The sequence below is a fragment of the Fundulus heteroclitus genome, chromosome 20 (assembly GCF_011125445.2).
Source record: "Fundulus heteroclitus isolate FHET01 chromosome 20, MU-UCD_Fhet_4.1, whole genome shotgun sequence".
NCBI classification, from domain to species: domain Eukaryota; kingdom Metazoa; phylum Chordata; class Actinopteri; order Cyprinodontiformes; family Fundulidae; genus Fundulus; species Fundulus heteroclitus.
The window spans coordinates 43,733,889-43,756,969 of record NC_046380.1 but is presented as its reverse complement, the minus strand read 5'-3'; the positions used below and the strand labels follow the sequence as shown (position 1 = coordinate 43,756,969).

Sequence of the window (23,081 nt, the reverse complement as noted above, 5' to 3'; positions counted from 1 at the left end):
ATAACTCCTGATTTAGCCTCATTGACCCTGGTTGCCTGTTCAGTTTAGTTCATTTTAAAATTATTTTTATCTGTTTGTAAATCTTGAAATGGTCTGGGCCCACCCTTCCTCTAAGAGCTTTAGCAAGTGCATTGCCCTTCCCACCCACTCAGGTCAGCGAACTAGCTTCTACTGAATGTGCTGAAGATGCAGCGGAAGCAGGTTTTTCTGTGGCAGCTCCAAGGCCTTGGAACATACTGACATTACACATCAGAGTCCAGAGTCTCTAAAAGTAGAATGGGAGGCAGATCCATTAGCTATCAGGCTCCTCTCCTGTGGAACCAACTCGCAGTTTTGGTCCGTGAGGCAGACAACCTGTCTTCTTTTAAGACTAATCTTAAAACTTTCCTTTTTGACAAAGCTTATAGTTAGAGTGGCTCATGTTACCCTGAGCTACCTCTATAGTTATGCTGCAATAGGCTTAGGCTACTGGAAGACATCAGGGCCTATTTTTCTCACTCTACTGATTTCTACTGTTCTCCAGATTTGCATTGCATTACATTGAAATGACTGTTGTCATTTCAGCTTTTAACTTTTTGTTCTCTTTTTTCTTCATAGTAGGTACACCTGGTCTGACGTTCTGTTAACTGTGACATCATCCAGAGAAGACAGATCACCGGCTATTACCATCTAATGTAGAACAGATTACTGGATCAATGTGTGCTTCTGTGCTTGTTTGTCTGTCTTGTTGTGTCTCTGCACTGTCTTCTGTAACCCCCAGTGGGTCGAGGCAGATGACCGTTCATACTGAGCCCGGTTCTGCTGGAGGTTTTTCCTTCCCGCTAATAGGTGGTTTTTCTTTCCACTGTCGCTTTATGCTTGCTCAGTATGAGGGATTGCTGCAAAGCCATGGACAATGCAGATGACTCTCCCTGTAGCTCTACGCTTCTCCAGGAGTGAATGCTGCTTGTCAGGACTTTGAAGCAATCAACTGGTTCCCTTATATAGGAATTTTTTGACCAATCTGTATAATATGATTGATTTGTCTTTGTAAAGTGCCTCGAGATGACATGTTTCTTAAATTTGCGCTATATAAATAAAATTGAATTGAATCAGACAAGCCTCTTCACTATCTGTTTCTAAATCTGCTGTGAAAAAACACCCTTTTCTCATTAGCTTTTGATGTACCATAACAGAGCTCACTTTATCCATTTTATTCAATTTACTTACATGTTGTATGTGTTTTTTTTATTGTATTTTACTCTAGTTGCTTATAAGATCTTTAATGAGTTTATGTATGCTGTACATATCTGCTCAACACTTTGGTCAGCTGTGCTGTTTTTAAAGTGCTTATAAGTGCTAACAAGTTGGCTTAACTTGTGTTTTTAAGCCAAGCTTTTGCAATGAAAACATATTTGAGGCTGTTAAATTGAAAAGCATCTTGCAGCTTTAATGTCAGATATATGCATATTTAATTCAGTAAGTGTGCATAACAGACAACAGAAATAGGGTATAATTATTAACATGTAGGACCTAAACACTCACAGTGAAACAAAATGTCTTTTAGATGAAGTCACATAAATTATGATTTTTTTTATATTTCTTACATTCCTCTAGCAGGAATTTTTGCATCTTTGTTGGTCCATTACAACATCTTGAATTATCATGCTATGATAAGTTTTTGCCTTTGAATGAATGGCTGCCAATCAATTTAGATTTGGCAACAGAAAGGAAGTATACAAGCAGAATGAAAAGGCCAATGTGAACAAGATGTCTTTTTGCCTGGGTGGTAAGACTGAAGCGATGAAATGAGGGTGGGGAGGACCAGTTGTACCTGTCTGTCCTGTTCATTGAGACTGGTATGCGCTGCCTGGCTCAGCAGCTCAAGGAAAGAAGGCATGTTGCTTAGGAGCTCCACCATCTGAGAGGAATGCTGCAGCAGCTGAGCAGCTGGTCCCCTTGACCCTTCTGCTCTTGATGTTCTGTTTTCTTCTGCTGCACTCCCAGATGTTTTGGCCTTTACGGGTCCTGTAAAAGATCATACATCTTTCAGCTGAGAAGAGTCCAGTGTTATTGAACTGTAATCTTAATTGCAATAATAGCATTTAAATAATCAAATATTTCCCTTTATAGTCCCACAGAGTGGAAACATTCTCTGCAGTTAACCCATCCCTTAGGGAGCAGGCAGCTGCCACACTGAGTGGTGCAGGGAAGCAATTTGTGATCAAGGGTCTTGCTCAGGAACCCAGAGTGACAGACGGAGTTTCAAACAGGTGGCCTTTCTGGCCTCTCCAAGACACAAATGCCTCGCTCCAACCACTTGGCCACCACACTAATACTGTAATCACTCCCTGGATGCAATATTTGGCAGCATATTATATTTGAAATGGCTCCCCTGCCAATTCTGCATGCCAATATATTCTAAACATTTGTCCATTTCGGATGGGAAACTAAAAAGGGTCGTCATTGTGTCTTTGAGCCAGAAAATTACCGTGGACTAATCACAGAAATGATTTACCAGACACAAAATTACCCTTATTGCTTCTGCCCCATACCCAAATACTGTAGAAAGCCTGTGGGCTGAGCTGAAGAGAGAACAGCATGAGAAAGGGGCTAGGAATCTGGACAGTCTAGGGAGATTGTGCAAAGAATGGTCAGAGATCCATCTACCTGCATGCTCCAACCTTTTGAAATTGAAAACAGGGGGTTGTACAAGTTGCTGATAGCAAGGGAACCAAAATGGTAATACTGGGGACATCGTTTAAAAAAAAAAAAAAAAACATTAAACAAAACAACAACCATTTCCTTAGATAGTATTTTAAGTTTCTTGAAGAAATGTCTTTAAGTTAAGGTGCGACTTTCATCCATCTATCTATGCATCCATTTTCTGACCCACTTAATCCCTCATGGGGTCGCGGGGGTTGCTGGTGCCTATCTCCAGCATTCGGTTAGACTTTCAATGACTGAATATTCACTAATTTTAAACTTTTAAATATGTCTTTACTTAGGGTGAAAAATAACTGTGGCCTCTTTACTCTGGATTTCTGTTGAACATTATATTGTACTGATGTCATGCTTGCTGCACTTATTGAGAATTTCAAAGACATATTAACTTGATGTAATGTGTGGAAACAAACCTAAGGTGTCAGAGAGCTCCTCACGGGATCTTTTACAAACTGGTTCTTCTGGATCCTGTTTCTTGTCATGGCAACATTTGTTTTCCGGATCAGCTGTTGTCTCCATCTTCTCTGAAGCTGAGTTATCCTTATTTGATGAGGATGACACTTCTGGGTTCTCACTCCTGGTTTTGCAGGTCTCAACTTGGCTGGTTGTCTTCCTAGAATTGTCCAGAAGTGGGGCATTCTGACTCACCAGAGAGTTGAGAACTTTTTTAAAGCCTACAGCTACATCGAACATTTGCAGGCTGTCTGCGGCGGCAACAATCCGGCTCGCGTTGTGTTTCCCCAAAGGCAACCTGCCAGTGTAGAGCATTTCCAAGAGCGAGCCAAACTCCTGGGAGGACGCAACGGTTGTGTCAATGGAGATAGTGTCAGAGCCATCTAAAAGGGACCTGTATAAAGGGCACAGTGTTTTTACTGATTCCATTTCAAAATGTTTCAAACTAATCTACTAATTACAACTTTTCTTTTACTCAACTGTTTTTACACTTTGTTATCCTGTCAACATTTGATTACCAGCATTTAATTGTTTCACAAAAAACTGATCCATTCACAGAAGCTAGAAGTACAATTGTAAAACGTACTGATAATTCAGAATTTTCCTTCATTTTAATGAATCCTCTGCAGATAAGTCTTTTCACCTCTACCTGAAGAGCATGCTGGAGGCAGCCAAAACAACTTTATGAGCATGGTGAGGACTGTCTCCCACCAGGATAGTGCAGTCACAGAACAGACCCTCCTTCCTCAGGGACCACAGCTGCTGCATTAGCTGTCTGCTGAAGTTAGGGAGCTCCATCATCGTGATGACAGATATCAAGTTCAACTGATGACTGCAACACATAGGCTCAGGTTTATTCTGTTCAGTTCAAACCAATATTATTATATATTACCATATAAAAAACAGCAACAGAAATACAAGAGTAAATATAGATTGCTTTGGGTCTTTTACGGAATTTAGAAAAAGGGAATCAGGCAGGATGTTCAAAAACTCCTCTCCTAGAAGAAGTATTTTTTTTTTAAGTCTCCCAGATCATGATGAACCTCCTACATTATACGCCATCGACACCAGTGTCAGGACCTTAACTTGGGTCAAAGATCAACCTCCAGCTCGAAGCAGAAGAGATTTTGACTCTATCTCTTAACTATTTCTTCCCACAACCCCAAGGATCTTTACTATTTTAAAGTAAAGATCCTTTTTGCATCCAACCTTTAGAGCAGTGGATGATTGGAGAGGCCTCGCCTCTCAGGCTGAGGATGTAAATGACAGACAGGAAAACCAGATTTAGGTGCAGGTTTGGACTTTTCAATGTTAATTGTTGGTAAGCTGGTGAACAGCCTTTTTGACAATAAAAAAAGGTTAAAAAAATAAAACTGGACTTCTATTCTGAAGCTGAAGATGTTTTGTTTCCCATCCAAGAAGCTTTCTCAATTCAAAATGTCTGCAGTAGTGCGGAGTTCCAAGCTTTATGGACCTGCTGACAAGGCCTAGTTAGAGCTTGGACTCGTATGTAGATTTACCTGGAACTGATCGCCCCTCACAATGAAGAGTCGTTAGGCTCAGTTTGCCTGGCTCACAGGTCACATGCAAGTATGGTGTGATTTGGGGTGAAACTTGGCAGGAATCAAACCTATTGCTGTGTTGGAAGTTTTTGATAGTTGAAACCTGAACTCTCGCTTTACTTAAATGGCCTCCTTCACCCGACGTCTTCAGCTAAGAATAGAAGTCCAGTTGTTTTATTTTTTTTTTTAAACCTTTTTTTGTATTGATCATGACCTGGATGACTGAGAATCTTCACCAACAGACATCCAGTTTGACACTACAGCAGCACTAATACAGAGATAGTCTAGGATAACTTAAGCCACCCCAACTATAAGCTTAATCAAAAAGGAAAGTTTTAAGCCTGGTCTTAAATGTAAACAGTGTACCTGCCTCACGAACTAAAATTGGTAACTAAAAGAACTGCCTGACATTCTACATGTAGAACCTCCAGCAGACCTGTAGTCTGAGACCAAAGTGCTCTGTTAGGAACATATGAGGCAATCACAGCTCTGATGTATGACGGAATTTGATAATTCAGAACCTTATATATGATTTACAGTGGATGGTTACCAATGAAGGGAAGCTAAAACTGTTGAAATTATATCTCCCCTTTTAAAATATTTGCACAGCTCATGTAATTTCACCTGTGAACATAGAGGGACACAAACTCAGCTACATCACCTCTGGGTCGTGTTACAGGAGCAATAGAGGAACGTCTACGTCATGTCTATACCTAAATGAAAACGGTCTCCGTGTCTGTAATCAGTCAGCGGCTAGCATTAGCTAAAAATGCTATTATATGAATGAAGCAACTTTTCAAAAAGCTACATACTAAAGGGACAAAGAATTGAGACATCTATTAGATACAGATCGGCCATATTCCAGCCAGTCCTCTTTACCTTTTATTCAAAGTCCCAGCGCTTTATTTAAACTTCTTTGGTGAACAATTCCAGTGTGTACAAGCAGTCGTTTTAAAAAATGGCGACGAGCGGTACGGAAGCTGAGAAGATATTAGGCGCAGCAGCTACAAAACACGCCCCCTTCCCCATAGACATCCATATGGATATCTATGCCCTTCCCCTGCCACCAAACACACCTCTTACTCAAAAAGTGGGTTTGATACTTAGACCTAAAAGTTATTGGGTTTAATAGTGTTTTAACCTTTTAACGTCAATGCACATTGTTGCATCTTAGGCCACTGTAGCACAAATGGCTATGTTTAGTAGGACAAAGGGCGTGGTTTGCAGTGTTCGCGGCTGCAGGCGCTCCATCGTTATGCCCATAGACATAATATAAGAGTAGACGCGTCATTGGGCGGGTTCTGCCTATGCTGCGATGCGTCAGAGCGTCCGCCATCTTAAATGTGGCAAATCTGCAGTTACTCAGTCACTTAAACAGTATCAGAGGGACTTTAATCTCTGAATATACTTTGTATTCGTAGTATTTTTGTTTTTGTAATATTACTAATTTATTTTCGGATCCCTTTAGCTTCATTCTCCTGAATTTATTCTCCTAAAGAATAAAATATTTAAAATAATCTAACCTGGCCCTATTACTCCAGGAGTGAAATAATTCTGCAAACTGACTATTCTGGAAATGTTCCCTCTTAATTCTCATAATATGACGTTTTTCTCATAACATTATCACTTTTGTGTTTGTTTGTTTATTTTTACTTTATTGACCTAGGACTTTTTTTCCCTCATATTATTAATTTAACCTCTTTAACACTCACCCAAAAAGTCTGTTCCTAAAGGTTCACATGTGAAACGGTTTTTATGAAATAATGAAGACCACAATGTTTAGATTTACTAAATTGATTCTTATATTCATAACACATACACACACAAATATATATATATATATATATATATATATATATATATATACGTGTGTGTGTGTGTGTGTATTTATTGCAGCACAGGAATGAGGCATCTTCTCTGATCCACGTTCACAATAACAGAACTCAACTTTTTTCTGCCACATACAATATGGCGGTGACGTTGACGTGCGAACCTGCGCCCTATGACGCGTCTACGTATATGATGTCTGTGGTTATGCCCATACGCCTTCTTCTTTATCTTACGTCGCTTGCGTCACTTGTTGACGTCGCGTTGATTTCGAGTGGAGGAATTATTTATTTATAAACTGACGCAAGGGCGCTAAATCTAAAATAAACCGCAAATAAGATGTAATAATCCATTATGCATATACCGATGAAGCAGCTTCACGCATGAGAGGTTCGATAATATCCATCATTAACACAATAAACTGTTTACATCTGCGTTAGATGGCGAGAAACTGAACGTCTTGCTGCTAGCGCAAACAGTCGGGCTAGCTAAATTTTGGCTAGCCAGCTAACTTCACGAGTTTAGTGTCCAGCGGAGGCGCTTCAATTTACCATTTGTTGGTAGCTATCGTATTTTAACGTTTGATCTATAGGGGTGTGGAGTATGTTTGTTTTGCAAAGTTCAACTTTGCTGTGACAGTTAAAATCAACCTACATTAGTTGGGCCAAAAATAAGTAGCATACTGAGAACAGGAGCATTTCTTATTGAGCTGCATGCTATAATTTAGCTTCGGCTAACTGACCGTGTTAGCATGTCCATGGAATAGTTTGGTAGTTGAAATAATTATCTTTTTAATGTTGTCTCTCTTTTTTAGCCTTTTCTTACTTTTCTGATTCTGGTGTAGACGTTACATCCTTGGAAAATGGCACCCCGCGTAAAACTGGAGAAAGCCGCTTGGCTGTGGGTGGAAACTGTAAAACCAGAAGACATAAAGCAGGAACATGTAGAGCTAGCATATCGGATCAACATCCCGGCCTGCAACAGAGGAATCTGCAGGTACAATGTGGACATTTGAAACTATTCGAGTGTGTGCAGAAAGAAAGTTACATTTAAAGTTGAACTCGATGGTTCTCTTTGTATAGAGATGTTAACAAAAAAGCTGCGTTTTCATGCTTCGACTTTCTGTTCATCGTGGTAATGTGGTAAAGTTCTGTTGTCTTTTTGCTTCCTCAGATACATTTCTTTAGAACTGTGTCATGTATGTAGATTGATTTTGTACTCTTTATAGAGGTATACTACACATTCACTTTGTTCATGTAAATCTTAGTAGCTTTACCCCCTCCCAACCTGTGATACCAGTAAATGATTATTAGTTAGTGTTACTTTCAACTTCTGCTGTGTATTTACTATTGTCAAGTCTGGCATTTGACAACATAATAAACGTTTATTGAGATTATTGCGTCTAAAGAGCATCTAAATTCAGTTATATCATGATATTATTTCCATTTATCAGAGAAACTATGATAGTTAAAGTGGCGTCAATGAAAGGAAGGCAATGGTCATGATTTTTCTTTGTAGGAGGAATTGCAAGGGGAACCCAAACTGTCTTGTGGGTATTGGGGAACAGGTGTGGCTTGGAGAGATTGATGAAAACACTTTCCATAACATTGATGATCCAAATTCAGAACGCAGAGAAAAGGTATTATTTTAAGTTATAAACCCGTTATTAATACCTATATAATATTCTTTATCTAATGTTCTTTAGTAGGATGTTATAGTGCCATTCATGAAATAATTTTAGAAGATACTCTAGTTGACCTTTTCTGTATTTATTTATTTCTTTGCCTGCTTCCAGAACATATTTGTTGGCCTGACCAACCTCGGTGCAACTTGTTACGTCAACACATTCCTGCAAGTGTGGTTCCATAACCTGGAGCTTCGTAGGAGCCTTTATAAGTGCCAAAATTCAAGGGCACAGGAACACAATATTGATTCTGGTATATCTAAAAGCTACATTTGAGCCTGTTCTTTGGAAGTTATTTTTATATAAATAAATTGAATAGAAAATATTTGGAATTGCCAAATTTTAAGCAGATGTAAACTATGATAACTTGAAGTCTATATGTCAAGAGCATTAATTATCTCAAAAAACCTTAGACCTTTTCTCTATTTAACTTTGTTTCTCCCAGATTATGAGCCCCAGTCAATATGTGAGCATCTACAGTATCTATTTGCACTTCTGCAAAATAGCAACAGAAAGTACATCGACCCCTCAGGGCTGGTCAAAGCACTGGGTTTGGATACAGGACAGCAACAGGTGAATAAGACACAAATTGTTGGTCCTAATTTTATTTCAGAAATAAACTGTAATATCATGCTGGAGTCATGTTTTGAAGACTTAAAAAAAATCTGATTTACTGATGTGTAATAGATAACAGTAATGTTTTTCTCTGTAGTAAACCCATTGTATTCACTAATAATTTGATAAGGAACTGTGTTGTAATTGCAGTGTATAATTTTTATTAGATTTAGGTATTTTTTAATAACTTCCACTAAACTACTGACTAAGCAGCACTGCAGCAAATCGTTTTGACTGAATTTTAATGTATTTATTTTGTTTACTGATACATTTTAGAATCACTAAGCTAATTAATTAGGGTTTCTTTTAAGTCAGATCTCTAAATATCATCTATTTTTATCACCAGGATGCCCAGGAGTTTTCCAATCTTTTCTTGTCCTTGTTGGAGGAGACATTGTCCAAGGAGAAGAATCCCAACTTGCAAAATCTCATCCAACAGCAATTCTGTGGGCAGTTCTTCTATGTCACAATGTAAGGCCAACTATATTCTGTGCTTCAAATACAAGAAAAATTTTTTTTTTTTCATCTCAAGACACCAATTCCAGAAACTATTTATTTATGTCCCACTGTATTATGACTTGTCGCTAAGATGTGAATTTCTTTTGGTTAAGCCAGGTTGAGATGAATGGATTAGTGTTCATAGTACACCACATAGGTGGTGTTTGACCTGTGCTCCTGGGGCTTCAGCCCAGATTGCTCGGATCTCATTAAAAGGAGGCCCCACACTATCAGGTAGGAGGGTGCACTTATGCCGGTGCCCAATCCCTGGAGGGGAGAATTTTGAAAAATAGAGTCTCCCTGATGTATTTTGGAAGCTTTCAAGACAGGTGATTATTTAAACAATAGAGTCAGAGTGCATGTTTCAAATTGAATAAAAGGCAAAAAAAGAAGTGAATGATCAATTCTTCAAAAACAACCTTTGTTTTTTTTATTATTATTCTTAAAACATTATTTTTTTCAAATGATGTTATCATGTTTTAACAAGGTAAGGTACACAACATTTAATCAAAGGGGCTCTCCATTTGCATAAAATTAGTTTAATTTGAATTACTAGCACAACATAAAATAGATCAGATTAGCTGAGGGCTATTTATCTTATAATTATTATTCACAGTTCTGTTCTAAAAACGACCGTAACATTTCTTCACGGACAAAGTCAAATTTTTATGATTAAAAATACAGGGTTGGAATTTGAAATTGAATTTACATGTTGAATTTATTTCAGTCATATCGCTCTTTCGAAATCTCTTATCTCAGTTTAATTTCACTTGCACTCATCACACACACGATATCATATCATTGCCGACGATTCTAGAGACGAACACAAAATGCATCCCTTGAAAAACTTTGATAATTTGCTGCTGTAATATTATATTATATTATATTATATTATATGTAATACAGTGTTTCCCGCAGGAATTTGCTTAGGCGAGTCGGTGAGTTGTCGGCTGGAACAAGTTTTGCGCGGATGACTGGCGAGGGGGGCGGCTCGATGCAGACGCCAACGGTGAAGTCGACCTGCTTCTCGCTTCAAAGTATCCATGTATTTTTGCCTGTTTTTTCCCTGCCATTCACTATATGCACGCGAGAAAGCAACAACAAAAAAACACGTGTTAACGTCAAATAAACATGCAAGCATATCGAGTTAGTTTTTTTTTTTTTTTTTTTTTGGAATGTTGCCGAGGCGGTAGCGTATATTATATTCAATATAAAGATAGTGCTGCGGGAAACACTGTAATATTATAGATTTTTCAGAATAAAAAGCTAACAGATGTGCATAATCAAAAAATAGCAGAAATACAATTATAGAGCATTCAGTATTGTCAGAAAGCCCACACTGTTTCTGGATAAGTACATTACTGTATGAGTTAAGTTCTATTCCGTTTTATGCCTCTTTCCTTGTAAGTTTGAAATGTCCCATGCTCCTGAATGCACCATAGCTTTCTGACGCTTCCGAATGCATCACACTGGTCTATGAACGCTGTGCTGTGTAGATGCACGCTTGATCTTCCACTTAAGACAAAGCTTTGCAGTTTCAAAACTCCCGTCGGCTCTCACGGTTTATTGTTGTGTGTGAATGACAAGAGACCACAACAAATAAATCTTCCGTACCTCGGATAAAAACTTTGGATTTAATGTTGTTCATAACACCCGTAATTTTGTAAACGAATCTGCCAAATAACAATTTTTTTTCCCACAAGAGGTTTAATAAAACGTTTTGATATCATTAATTTAAGAACAAGTAACTGCGTTGGTCACATTTCAATCTGTTTTCTTCGTCGATATTCGGTTGTACAGAGCGACAGGGGATGCATATCTCAGCAGGGATGCACTTTTCGGCATAACACCGGTCTGTGTTTTGATCGGAAAAGTAACATCTCGGTTGGAACAAGGAACCCAATCACTCGTTAATGTTGCTCTCAGTGGAGACAGATACAAAGGTGATTTTTGGGATGTATAATCGGGGAAATGTAGGCGGCAGCAAGAGCTGCTATAGACAGCGATTTGCCGCCGTTGACCGGCTACTTTTGACTGCCCTGCATTTAAAAATACATGTCAATTTAAAAAGATACATGTCAATTTAAAAAGATACATTAAGACACCCACATGTCTTTATGATTCCCAATGCTCATTTCAAAGCAAGCTGCTTAGTTTATACTTTATCTCATGTCTGTCTGCTTCACAAAATCAAAAAAATCAGTCAGTCAAAAGAAAAAGTACATAAAAAAATGGTAATTTGTGCGCAGGAGCATGGTGAAGCTGGTGCAGATTGGTAAATTGTTCGTTACCCAACAAGTTACCCTGAATGCCTATAACATAGCTACAAAGGGGAAGCCGGCTTATTTAAGAGGAGCTACAAATGCAAGTATACCCCATTGCCAGTCAGAGATTGCAAGCCTGGCTTGTGCATGATCTTGGGAACAGGTGGAAGCAGAGCAGCTGGGTGAAGTTAAACTGACAGCTGTCTAAGAATGGGCTAATTGTAAGGTACAGCTCATCACTTATTCATTTAGCAAGAAACCATGTGGAAGTTTACTCTAATAAGCATCATCAGAGTGGTCATGATGAGGGATAGAGAGCAGAGGGAATTTCACCAGAGCTATATGGAGCTAAAACAGGGACAGCTTCATGGGCCATCCGTTTTTCCGGTACACATCATCTATCTCTAGTGAACTTATGGAAAGCTCTGGTCAAGTACTGCTGCTCGACCACAAGACAGGGTATTATTTTCACTAATATTATCATCCTTCGATTATACAGCTAATGATTGTAGTGAGCTAAACCAGTTGACAGCAGATAGATGATGAGGAATACCGGAAAACAGGAGGCCCATTATTGAAATTTATTCCCCACACGGAAAATTTACTTGCATTTGACGTCTGGCAAGTGTTAATTTCGGACCCTGTGTGCGCACAGTGTGCCCGAGTATGTGGGAGCCTTTAGACAGCCCGCACCCGGAGTATGCTCTTGCAACAATAAACTTAGTAAGTTAATTCAATATAAAAGTTGCATTTATTTTGGGCTTATGTTAGAATTAGGGCAGTGTAGTCCAACTATACTGTCCTCCCGACAGAAACAGGTAGCTCTCTCTCTCAGGAAAGAGCTGTGTACGTGAAGGAGTGGAGTGATATTACACACAGGGTTTCACAGGGTTTCCGCAGGGCATTGAAATTCATTAAATGTGATTATCTGTGGCATTAAAAATGCCTTATTTTTTTCTAAAATCAAAAGTACGGTCATAAAAACAGTTTTGTCAGATGTATTATCAGATATAACTGATTCCATGTTGTGCGGGGAACTGCTTTCGGTTGATTGTAAAGCCGTTTGTTTTTACAATGTTCGGGAAAGGGCCTCGAGGCGGAGAAAGAGCTAGAGAATGGGAAAATGCTAATTTCAACAAAAGCGGATGGAAAACGAGGAATTCGGGACATGGCTTTAGCCTGTCGACTGTAAAGATGACCAAGGATTTCGCCGTGTTTGTAAAAAAATTAAGCTGCACAATGTGTGTCAATGCTTTACGATCTCACATGAAGTCGGATGCGGGTATGAGGCGTATACCTGCTTATTTTCCAGTCAGAATTCCTTATACCCACTTCTGGAGCGGTATTAGTGTCTTTTGTTTGAGCGTGCAGAGAGACAGCTATTCAGCGTTTAAACATCACACGCGCGCACGCTCAAAACTGATAAACTCTTTTCAATCCACTATGCTCGCTCGCGCTCGGTTCCGCGTCTGCCCGTGACCTGCTACTTTCACGCTCAACACCAGCTGTGCGCGGCTCGCTGGATTCTGTGTGCTCTTACTTCAAAAACTGTCCTCCTAACCAGCCAATCACAGACAGGTTTCTTTCCATCCAATCAGAGTAGGGCTTGCAAATACTGCATTCAGATGGATTAAATGAAAATGCTGCAGCTTTTGGCAGAAATTACTAAACATAACGGTGGGATATAAGAAAAACAACAACCAATAAACAGTTTCATATTTTAGCGTAAAATATTTAGTTTAAAATAATTACTTGAGTTACTAAGTGAGGTGTGAAAAATCTTGTTGTCTCTTTTCTTTTCAGCTTCTGGGTGATGATGCAAAAGTTACTTGTGATCATAATCATCATCATTGTCATCATTATTTAATGAGCACTTTAACACGAGGTAAAACAAAATAACATCTAATAAAATGACTTGAGTAAAAACTCAACAGTTTAAAGCAACAACAAAAACAATAATAATAAGCTGTTTAAATCCTTAAAATCAAACAGAAGTTCTTTAAACTCAACTCTAAAATAAACAGGCAACCAGTGAAGGGAGTCCAGGATGGGGTAATGTGCTTTCTTTTATGTTTTAAAAGGTGTGCAGCAGCATTTGAACCAGCTGCAGACATTTGTGTGAGGACTGACCGATTCAGAGATTAAGAGAATTACACTAATCAAGCCATGATGAAATGAAGGCTTAGAGTAGGTAGAATAGGTTTTACCTTTGCTTTGTTCCTTACTTGATAAAAATTACTTAACTGAGGTCCCTTTTTGACTGTCAAGTTTAAAATCACCGTCAATTTTAAAATCGAGGGGCTAAACATTCATTGTCAGGGTGTCTAAATCAACAGGATCAACACTTCTTTGGATGTTTCAACAAGTATATTTGACAATTCATGATTTGCAAAGACAAAGAGATTTGAGTCTTGATGTTCTCCTCATCATTAACTTTCTTTCTTTCTATAGATTCTCTTTCTCATTCAATTTAGGACTTTCCATATGCCTTATCTAGGTCTAAATTGAAAAACCCACAGTAAAGTAATGAAATGTATCAACATTTCATGGATGTAGTGTAGGAATTCCTTCAATATAAACCAAATAAATTTTACATTACCTGCCAGAAGCTGGATAAAATCTTTAAAAAAAGAGACAATAGTATTTTCACACCTCACGTACCGGTAGTAGCTCAAGGAAATATTTTAATCTAAATGTTTTAGGCTAAATATTTTAGGCTAAAATGAGTAAACCCTGGTAAAGGATTTTTGGGTAAACTAAATAGAGCAGTGTTACATGTCATTGTTTTTAAAACAGCATTTTTCTGAGCTGGGTCTAAAAGGGCATTTAGAGTATACCCACTTCTCCAGGGACCACTACACCACTGCAGATAGCCACAGATCAGCTGCAAGGGGCAGACAACAGCTAACAATGTCAAGTGACTTTTCTGTAACCAACGCAGTCACGTCCGCATTAGCTACCGCAAACAGCACAGCAGCAGCTGGAGCAAGCTCTACCGCCATTAACGTCGGGAAACCAGACGGTCTTCGAACAACATTTGGATCCAATGCAACACTGCATGCGGAGGTGCTCTGTTGTCTGAACACAGCCATCAAGAAGTTATCTATCTATCTATCTATCTATCTATCTATCTATCTATCTATCTATCTATCTATCTATCTATCTATCTATCTATCTATCTATCTATCTATCTATCTATCTATCTATCTATCTATCTATCTACTTGTTGATGGCATTGAATTTATTTCTACGAGCATTAAAAGAGCATTAAAAAGCATTAAATTAGGATTACTCATTCCTGTATAAACCCTGACACACTTGGGAAGAATATTTATTGTGCCTTATAATCCAGTGTGCCTTATTTGTGGAGAAAGACGCACATAAACACATTAATCCAATCCGCGTGGCTTAGGTCACATTTGTGGGCTTTTTATTTTCAATTCAATTAAATTTTATATATATATATATATATATATATATATATATATATATATATATAGCGCCAATTCACAACACATGTCATCTCAAAGCACTTTACAAAGTCAAATTCAATCAAATCATACAGATTGGTAAAAATGTTTCCTATCTAAGGTAACCCAGCAAATTGCATCAAGTCTTGACAAGGAGCATTCAAATCCACACTTTCTGCCAGTGGGACGAAGCTGCAGAACGAATGGTAGAATGTGTGATTAGCTAGCTGAGCACCTAGAGTCATTTGTTTTCCACCAGGCTCCCACCGCACACCTGTCAGTGAGAACAGAGAGGGACTGTGATGCTACACGTCCTTTTGACTGCCTGCTTGGAGGAGCTTAATGTATCAAGCTCCGTGCCACATGTAAAACAGTTTGATGTAGAGATTCCTTGCTTCTGAGAAGTTTATAGTGTGACACATACCTATATGCGTGGAGTCTGCCTCGAGTACACGCGGACCTCCGTGGAGTGAAATACAGCCGAGTATGTGGGCTTTACGTGAATGCATTTCTAGTTTCGACATTACTTTCAGGAAGTCTTGTAGTCGGCTCAGGGGTCCAATCAGGGGTCCGATCAGATAGTGACACAGTGTACCGTAATGTTCCCCATATCCATTGAGCAGAGTGGTGACTTACACATTTTAACAGATTTTTGAGCGCATTGTACCACATAAAATCTGTCAGTAATCACAACTTTAACCATATGTAAGGCGCACCATCAATTTTTTAGAAGATTTAAGGATTTTGAGTGTGCCTCAGTGTGAAAAATACGGTACAAAGCGGGCAGAGCGGACTAGAGCGCGCCAAACCGAGGCAGTGGAAATGGGCTTTATGTGTCTGTTAAAATAAGGACTGGGGGCAACAGGCATGTGTGTTTGTTTTCATGTGACTTGACTCCTGATTGGCAGGAGAAACGGATACCAATCCCAGTGACATGAGAGTGTTTTCCTTATGAGAGGAAGCAGTAGAATGAATCACTTATGGTAGTCAGTGCTTCATTCAGATTCACAACAGAACATGGGGGTTCCAATGGCGACTGACGTGCGCTGACCTCCTCAATTGAACTGAGAAACGACCCAATCAGTTAATGAAGTTACTGATGTATTTTACGGGTTGGAAAGTTCCGATTCAACCTGCTGACATTTCTGATCTATAAGCTGTCTGCGCATTAATGTTTTCTGCTGGAAAGTCTCTAGTGTCTCTGTTGGCTGTTCTGCTAGCTGGCTGCCAACTGTAGAATGGATTTCCTAAACAGAAGAGGGTTCTCATGAAATGTAACACAGCTCTGTTAGAGAAATACATTCCATGGTTACCAGCCAACTAGCAGAGGCGCATAGCATGTTTTAATCGCATGTCCACTGTGTGGAAAGACAGGTCCAGAAATATTTGGACAGTGACACAAGTTTTGTTATTTTATCTGTTTATGAAAACATATTCAGGATACAATTATATAATCAATATGGGTTTAAAGTCCAGACTCTAAGTTGTAATTTGAGAGTACTCGCATCCAAATTGGAGGAAGGGTTTAGGAATTACAGCTCTTTAATACGTAGCCACCTCTTTTCCAAGGGACCAAAAGTAATTGGACGATTGACTCAGAAGACTGAAGAATAAATAACAACGCTGCATGGGCTCTTCCCTCGTTAACTTGTCTGAATGGAGTGTGAATCGGGACGTGCAGCCAGACACACCGGAAAAACCGCGGACAGTCAGCTGACTGTAAGGGCATGATGCGGTCTGCTCATGCGCTCTTCGTTATCAGATAACCGGGACAGAAAAAACCAGGCCGAGACCACATCTGGAACTAGTCTGCATCTAGCGCGGTTTGGTTATGTCTAGCCCGGTTCAGTTCAGTCTGCTTACCGTTTACAAAGGGTAGTGTAAACGGGGTATAAGTCTACCATAAAAAGAAGACTTCATGAGAGTAAATACAAAGGATTCACCACAAGGTGCAAACCATTAATCAGGCCAGAATTGACTTTGCCAAAAAGCACCTGAAGAAGCCAGCCCAGTTCTGGAACAGCATTCTTTGGACAGTTGAGACAAATATCAACCTGTACCAGAATGTTGGGAAGAAAAAAGTTTAGAGAAGAATTGGAACATTTCATGATCCAAAACACGGTGGAGGCAGTGCAGTGGCATGGGCATGCATGGCCTCCAATGGCACTGGATCACTTGTGTTTATTGATGATGTGACAAAAGACAGACACAGTCAGATGAATTCTGAAGTGTATAGGGGGTTATTTAACCCAAGATTTTTTTAAAGCAAAGAAGTTGAATATTCTGCAATGGCCAAGTCAATCACCAGATCTCAACCCAATCAAGCATGCATTGCTCAAGACAAAACTTAAGGCAGTAAGACCCACCAACTGAAGACAGTTGCAGTAAAGTCCTGGCAAAGCATCACAAAGGAGGAAACCCAGTGTTTGGTGATGTACATGGGTTCCAGACTTCAGGCAGTCATTGCCTGCAAAAGATTCTCAACAAAATACTGAAAAGTAAAATTTTACGTAGGGTTATGTTTATTTGTCCAATTACTTTTGAGCCCCTGAAAAGAGGAGCACTTGGTTAAACATGTAGCAATTGTAGCTATTTTTATACATCAATTTTTGTTCAACCCCTTGAATTAAACCTTAAAGTCTGCACTTCAGTTACATTGTAGTTATTTCATTTCAAATCCAACATGGTGGTGTGCAGAGCCCAAATCATGAAGATTGTGTCACTGTCCAAATATTTCTGGGCCTAACTGTAAGTTGGTTAGCTGTCATTTTTAGCCAAAGTTGACAGCCATTGTGGAGGGTCCAGAGCTAACCCCTGGTCGAACGGAAAACAGCTTCTCAACTTGTCTTTATCCCCTATTTATAAGCATAGCACAATCAGAATCCAAAAAAAGATGTAGCTTGTAATTCTATGTTTTTTTTTTCATTATTTGTTATCCTCAATAGTGTTATTCTCCGGTAAACGACCTTGGCTGTAAGAACTAGGGTTGGGTAAAATAATTGAGAAATCGATGCTTTGCACTCCCAATTCATAACCGATTTTGGAGCTACTCTAAATTGATTCACCTCCTGACCCATGAGGGGGCGCTGTGCATTTGATTATCGTTGTAAGCACCTTAGTACGGAGGCCAAATTAGATCGCATAACAACAGTCATGGCGTGCAGCAGCAGAAGCCAACTCCATCAACTTTTAAGTCCGATGTTTGGGCTCCTTTTGAATTCACGTGTAAATCTGGAAATCAGGAGATCAACAACAGCAAGGTAGTTTGTAAGCTCTTCGAATCCGACCTGCGGTCCTTTGCTGCATGTCTCCCCTTCTTACACCCCTTTCCTGTCAGTCTACTGTCAATAAAAGCGAGCCACTAGGAAGCCGCAAAAAATCAAAAAAAAAAAAAAAGACACTCGAACCACACTACACAATACCAACACATGACAGAAGTTGCCATGCTGACACTGTACACATGTTCATTTGGTAAGAATGTTTACAAACATCAAACTTGTTCAGTGCATACAAATCTGTGATTTGTGTTTAAGTCTGCACTAATATGCACAAATGCATTATTAAAGTGCATTTTCGATTTATATTATCTTTACATTATCCCTTCCAGGAGATAGGCAGTCCTTATGTATACTTTACATCCACTTTATTTTGTATTGTTTATACAGAACAGTTTTCTGATATTCTTTTACGCAAAGTAGTTCTTGATAATGTGCTAATTGTAATTTTTATTTGCTCAGAAATGTGAGGTCACATTCATATGTTTACATGGGCATGAAAAGAAGTATTTGCAAAATCTCAACAGGAACTTATTATTTTTGTCTTACTACTTTTTACTAAATGAAAATTAAAGCCTTTAAATCGGTGTCGAATCGAATCTCAACTCCCATAATCAAAATCGAATCGTGAGGTTCCTAACAATACCCAGCCTTAGTAAGAACCAGAAAATGCTGGAAAAAACTGGTATGGTAGCCTAGTTGGAAAACGGTACCACTATTCAGATAATACATTTCAGACCTCCCAATAACTAGGGGGCACGATTACAAAGGACAATGGGTTTGGGTTATGTCTCCCAAATCGTAGGTCTCACACTCAAAAACTGCATATAACATTAGTCCTTGGATGATTCTGCATCACGTGATATAGCCCACGCCCATTTCTATCTAACTAGATTTTTTGCTATGTCACTGCATAGGCAAAACCTCTTTTCATGAACTAATCCTACATTTTACTCTCGATTGCCATAAAGCTTGGGGCAAATCATCTAAAGATATAGCGTAAGAAATGATGTGAAAATCCTTTCAAATATTTGAACGTTGTTGATGTGGTGCGCGAAAAAACATTTTTTCAAAAGCTAGCACAAAATTTAATAGACCATATCTCAATCATATTTAAAGATTTTAGGACAAAATTCAGGATTCTGATAGGGGTGGGCTGCTAAGCCTATATAATAAATTTTATAAGTTTTGAAATAGTGGGCGCTACAGGTTTGAAAAGTTTAGATCAGCATAACCGCTTGATAGATAAACATGAAACTTGGTACATATGTTCAAGACCTTTCCCGGAAAATATATCTTAAATATGAGAATGAAGTGGATGTGGCTTATATACTATCTCACTTTTGACCATTGAACTCGGTCAATTTCAAAGATTTTGTCGGGCAAATCACAGGTCACATATAGAATGGGACCCCCTATGAATACTAAAAAAGTTGCTCAGTTTGACCACTAGATGGTGCTTTTTATGACAGAAATTGCATTTTGGTGGTTTTCTCTACACCTACCAGAAAAAGGACATAAACTCTACACGTTCCTTGAGTTATGCTAAATTGAGTGAGTTTTTAAATAGTTTTGAATAATTTTCATACCGATGTTCCTGTGACCTTCCACTCATCCCAAAATTCACCAAAAATCACTCGTCGTACCAAGAATGTTTAAACTTTTAGGATGGATTCCCTGCATAACCACTAAACATTGCCATTCTTATTTAAGTTCTATCTATCCATCCATCCATTTTCTAACATGTTTATTCCTTGTGGGGTTGCAAGGGGTGCAGGTGCCTATCTCCAGCTGTCAGGAGGCGGGCAGGGCGCCAGTCTATCGCAGGACAACACCGGGATAAACAGGACAAACAACCATTCTCGCACACACTCGCACCTAAGGAGAATTTAGGGAGGCCAATTAACTTAACAGTCATGTTTTTTGGACTGTGGGAGGTCATTATGGGAGGGAACCCATGCATGCACAGGGAGAACATCCAAACTCCATGCAGAAAACTGGGTAGGACTTGAACCCAGGACCGTCTGTCTGCATGGCAACATGCAGTTCTATCTCAAAGGAGATTGCTATTATTTACAAAGTTAGCTTATAAGGCTAGCAGCTGTATCTCCAAATCCGTTTGGCCAATCCACATGTAAATTTGTATACTTTCTAAGTACAGTAATTGCTTTATACCCTGTAAATATTTAGTTAGGATTAGCCATTTATGTAATATAAATTGATAATTATATATGCTATTCTATGTTTCACAATATAATTTTATTTTGATAAAGTAATTCTTAAGTTCATTGATAGGAATATTTATGACATAAAGGAGGTACTTTGTAAATATTTTGAGATTTTTAGGACAAACCTTGGATTTTTGTGATTTTTAAGACTTTGGGTCTGTAATGCTAATACCAAGCATTGGCAGTTATCATTTTTAAAGACATACATGTCTATAGGGACATTATATATAATGCATATTATACCTTACATAGTCATTGTAATCTGAGAATATTCTGATAATTTTATGATTAATCATAGCTTTTTAATGAATTCTTTAATTCGGCTAAGTGCTATGAAGATGACAAGATTTATATATTTTTTCTGGAAATGTAGGTAAGCGACCACCAAGTCACTTTTTGAATAACTGCGTGTGCGCAAGACCATCCTACCCGCTCTTCCTCCAACGCATGAAAGAATCTCCCAAATAAACCCTAATCTTATTTCTTTCTTATGAGTCCTTCCTCTTCTACTTATAAACTTGTTAGATGGTTTGCTTCTTGCGACTTTCTGACATTTTCAAAATAAAGGTGAGAGTAGTAGAGCTACAATGAATAGCTGAAACCGAAGCTCACTGGATACGTAAACACTAGAAGTGCGCATGCACACCAAAAGGAGACTACTAGCCATGAAAAAGCAATCACATTGAAGTTAGGTGAGCACATCACAAAGATGGGCATGGGAGAAAACACAAATACATAAGATGATTCCCCTGGAACTTGAAGCCAAAAAAGGATTGTCCACTATACATTTAAATAAGACTTTTGTCAAGTAGTATTTTCTTGAAAAATATATTTGTAAAAACCTGACTGAATTTTGTGTGGGTTATTTGAAATTGTTTTCCTTTGTTTCCAGATGTAATCAGTGTGGAAGATCATCTGCTTTGCCATCCCGGTTCTATGAGCTGGAGCTGAATATTCAGGGCCACAAAAACCTCACAGAATGCATCACAGAGTTCCTCAAGGTGGCTTTTTTTCCTATTACAGTACCAGTATGAAACACAGAATGATGAGTAATGCAATTACATTTGGACTGTTGATTTATTTGAACTATTTTAACAAATGGAACTAAAAATACAACATATAACTTTAATGATTTTTAAAAACAAGAATTTGATGCACAAGTTTAAATCAATTTTTGATTTATATAATCCAAACAGACAGGGTCAGACAATAGAGATACAGAGTTGATGTTAACATACCTAGTTTTTGTGTAAGTTTTAGCTGGCTTGCTGTTGAGTTTAAATTAAAGATTTACATTATTCCAGCCACTTTGTTTTTTGTGCCTGTACCACTGGCAGCAAATCCCACATGACATGATTGTTCCACCAACATGCTTGACGGTTAGTACAGTTTTCATAAGCTTGAATATCTCATTGTGACTCTTCCAAACAAACCTCTTCTCATTTTGACCATAGAGCTTTTTCCTTTTTCCTATTTGACCATTTTGGTTGATGTTGATTTTTGGGGCTTCTTTCAGCATCCTGTCAGTCCATAGGGATAAAACCTCAGCTACCAGGGAACCAATTAAATGTTTTTCATTTCTACAAAGAGGAGTAGAAATATTCAGTCAGCATTAAGCTACAAGTTTGATGGTAACAAAAAGCAGGTTGTCACAGGGCACTTTGCTAAGGGATATTAGTCTTATTGACCCATTAAGGGATATTAGTCTTATTGACCCATTAGTGGTGTATGTGTGTAATTTAGCCTGTGTATAATTTAGACTGGATTTGAGAAAACTCAATAAATTCAAACTTGTGTATCCAATTCTTATTTCAAAGAAATTTGTTGAAATTAAGTGAAAATGGTTCATATGCATAATTAATTAAGCATTAATAAGCACAATGAGTTTATGTATGAAAGTTACCTTTATTTTAGTTTTTTTGTTTATACAAAAAAACAAGGTATGGTAGACACTAATACTGCAGGTGTACTTGTAATGTTGTACCTTACAGCGGCCTTTGACATTGTAGATCATGCAGTTCTCATTTCTCGCTTTAAACTGTGGAATCAGCTCTGGAATCATCTGCCTCATCAGGAGGCAGATGATTCCATAGCTGGGGAGCAGAATAGTAAAACGCTCTGCCACCCTTGGTCTTGAGGCAGATAGAGGGGACAGAGAGACACATGGAAGAGGGAGACCTGAGAGAGCTAGAGGGAGTGTGAATATGGAAAACTTCGGACAAATAAGGTTATGGATGGCCTTGAAAGTGAGGAAACTTAAACTGGATCCTTAATTGGAGGGGAAGCTAGTGTAGCTGTTGTAGAACGGGGGTTAGGAAGAGGAGGTTAGGGTCATGATACGGGGAACAGAATTCTGAACCAACTGAAGTTTATTGAGGGTTTTCTGTGGGAGATTGTAGAGGAGAGAGCTACAATAGTCAAGTCGGGAGGTGACTAGGCTATGAATAAGGACAGAGGTGGATTGGGGACTGTGGGAAGGACGTAGGTGGTTTATGGAGCGAA

The 23,081-nt window shown here is 38.7% G+C and overlaps 2 protein-coding genes across 13 annotated transcripts in view; one reads left to right on the top strand and one right to left on the bottom strand.

Moving 5' to 3' along the window:
- The window catches only part of zbtb40 (zinc finger and BTB domain containing 40), a 51,348-nt gene extending 43,899 nt beyond the window's left edge, over nt 1-7,449 (bottom strand). Inside the window, exons 1-4 of one of the 4 annotated variants that reach the window (XM_036151456.1) lie at nt 7,371-7,449; nt 3,806-3,988; nt 3,117-3,550; nt 1,814-2,007 (exon numbers count right to left, since the gene is read on the bottom strand). In XM_036151456.1, coding sequence (XP_036007349.1) covers nt 1,814-2,007; nt 3,117-3,550; nt 3,806-3,957 — 780 coding nt within the window. In that variant the 5' untranslated portion in view covers nt 3,958-3,988; nt 7,371-7,449. Of the gene's footprint in view, nt 1-1,813; nt 2,008-3,116; nt 3,551-3,799; nt 3,989-5,597; nt 5,694-7,370 lie in introns of those variants that run through there. The other 3 variants (XM_036151455.1, XM_036151458.1, XM_036151457.1) reach the window with 3 other exon arrangements.
- Nucleotides 6,783-23,081, top strand: part of usp48 (ubiquitin specific peptidase 48) — a 101,622-nt gene continuing 85,323 nt past the window's right edge. For 3 of the 9 annotated variants that reach the window (XM_021312775.2, XM_021312776.2, XM_021312770.2), the window contains exons 1-7: nt 6,786-6,935; nt 7,360-7,541; nt 8,064-8,184; nt 8,341-8,482; nt 8,675-8,802; nt 9,191-9,315; nt 21,472-21,580. In XM_021312775.2, the coding sequence (XP_021168450.2) occupies nt 7,408-7,541; nt 8,064-8,184; nt 8,341-8,482; nt 8,675-8,802; nt 9,191-9,315; nt 21,472-21,580 (759 nt within the window). In that variant the 5' untranslated portion in view covers nt 6,786-6,935; nt 7,360-7,407. Of the gene's footprint in view, nt 6,936-7,001; nt 7,106-7,359; nt 7,542-8,063; nt 8,185-8,340; nt 8,483-8,674; nt 8,803-9,190; nt 9,316-21,471; nt 21,581-23,081 lie in introns of those variants that run through there. The other 6 variants (XM_036151453.1, XR_002427384.2, XM_021312774.2 and 3 more) reach the window with 6 other exon arrangements.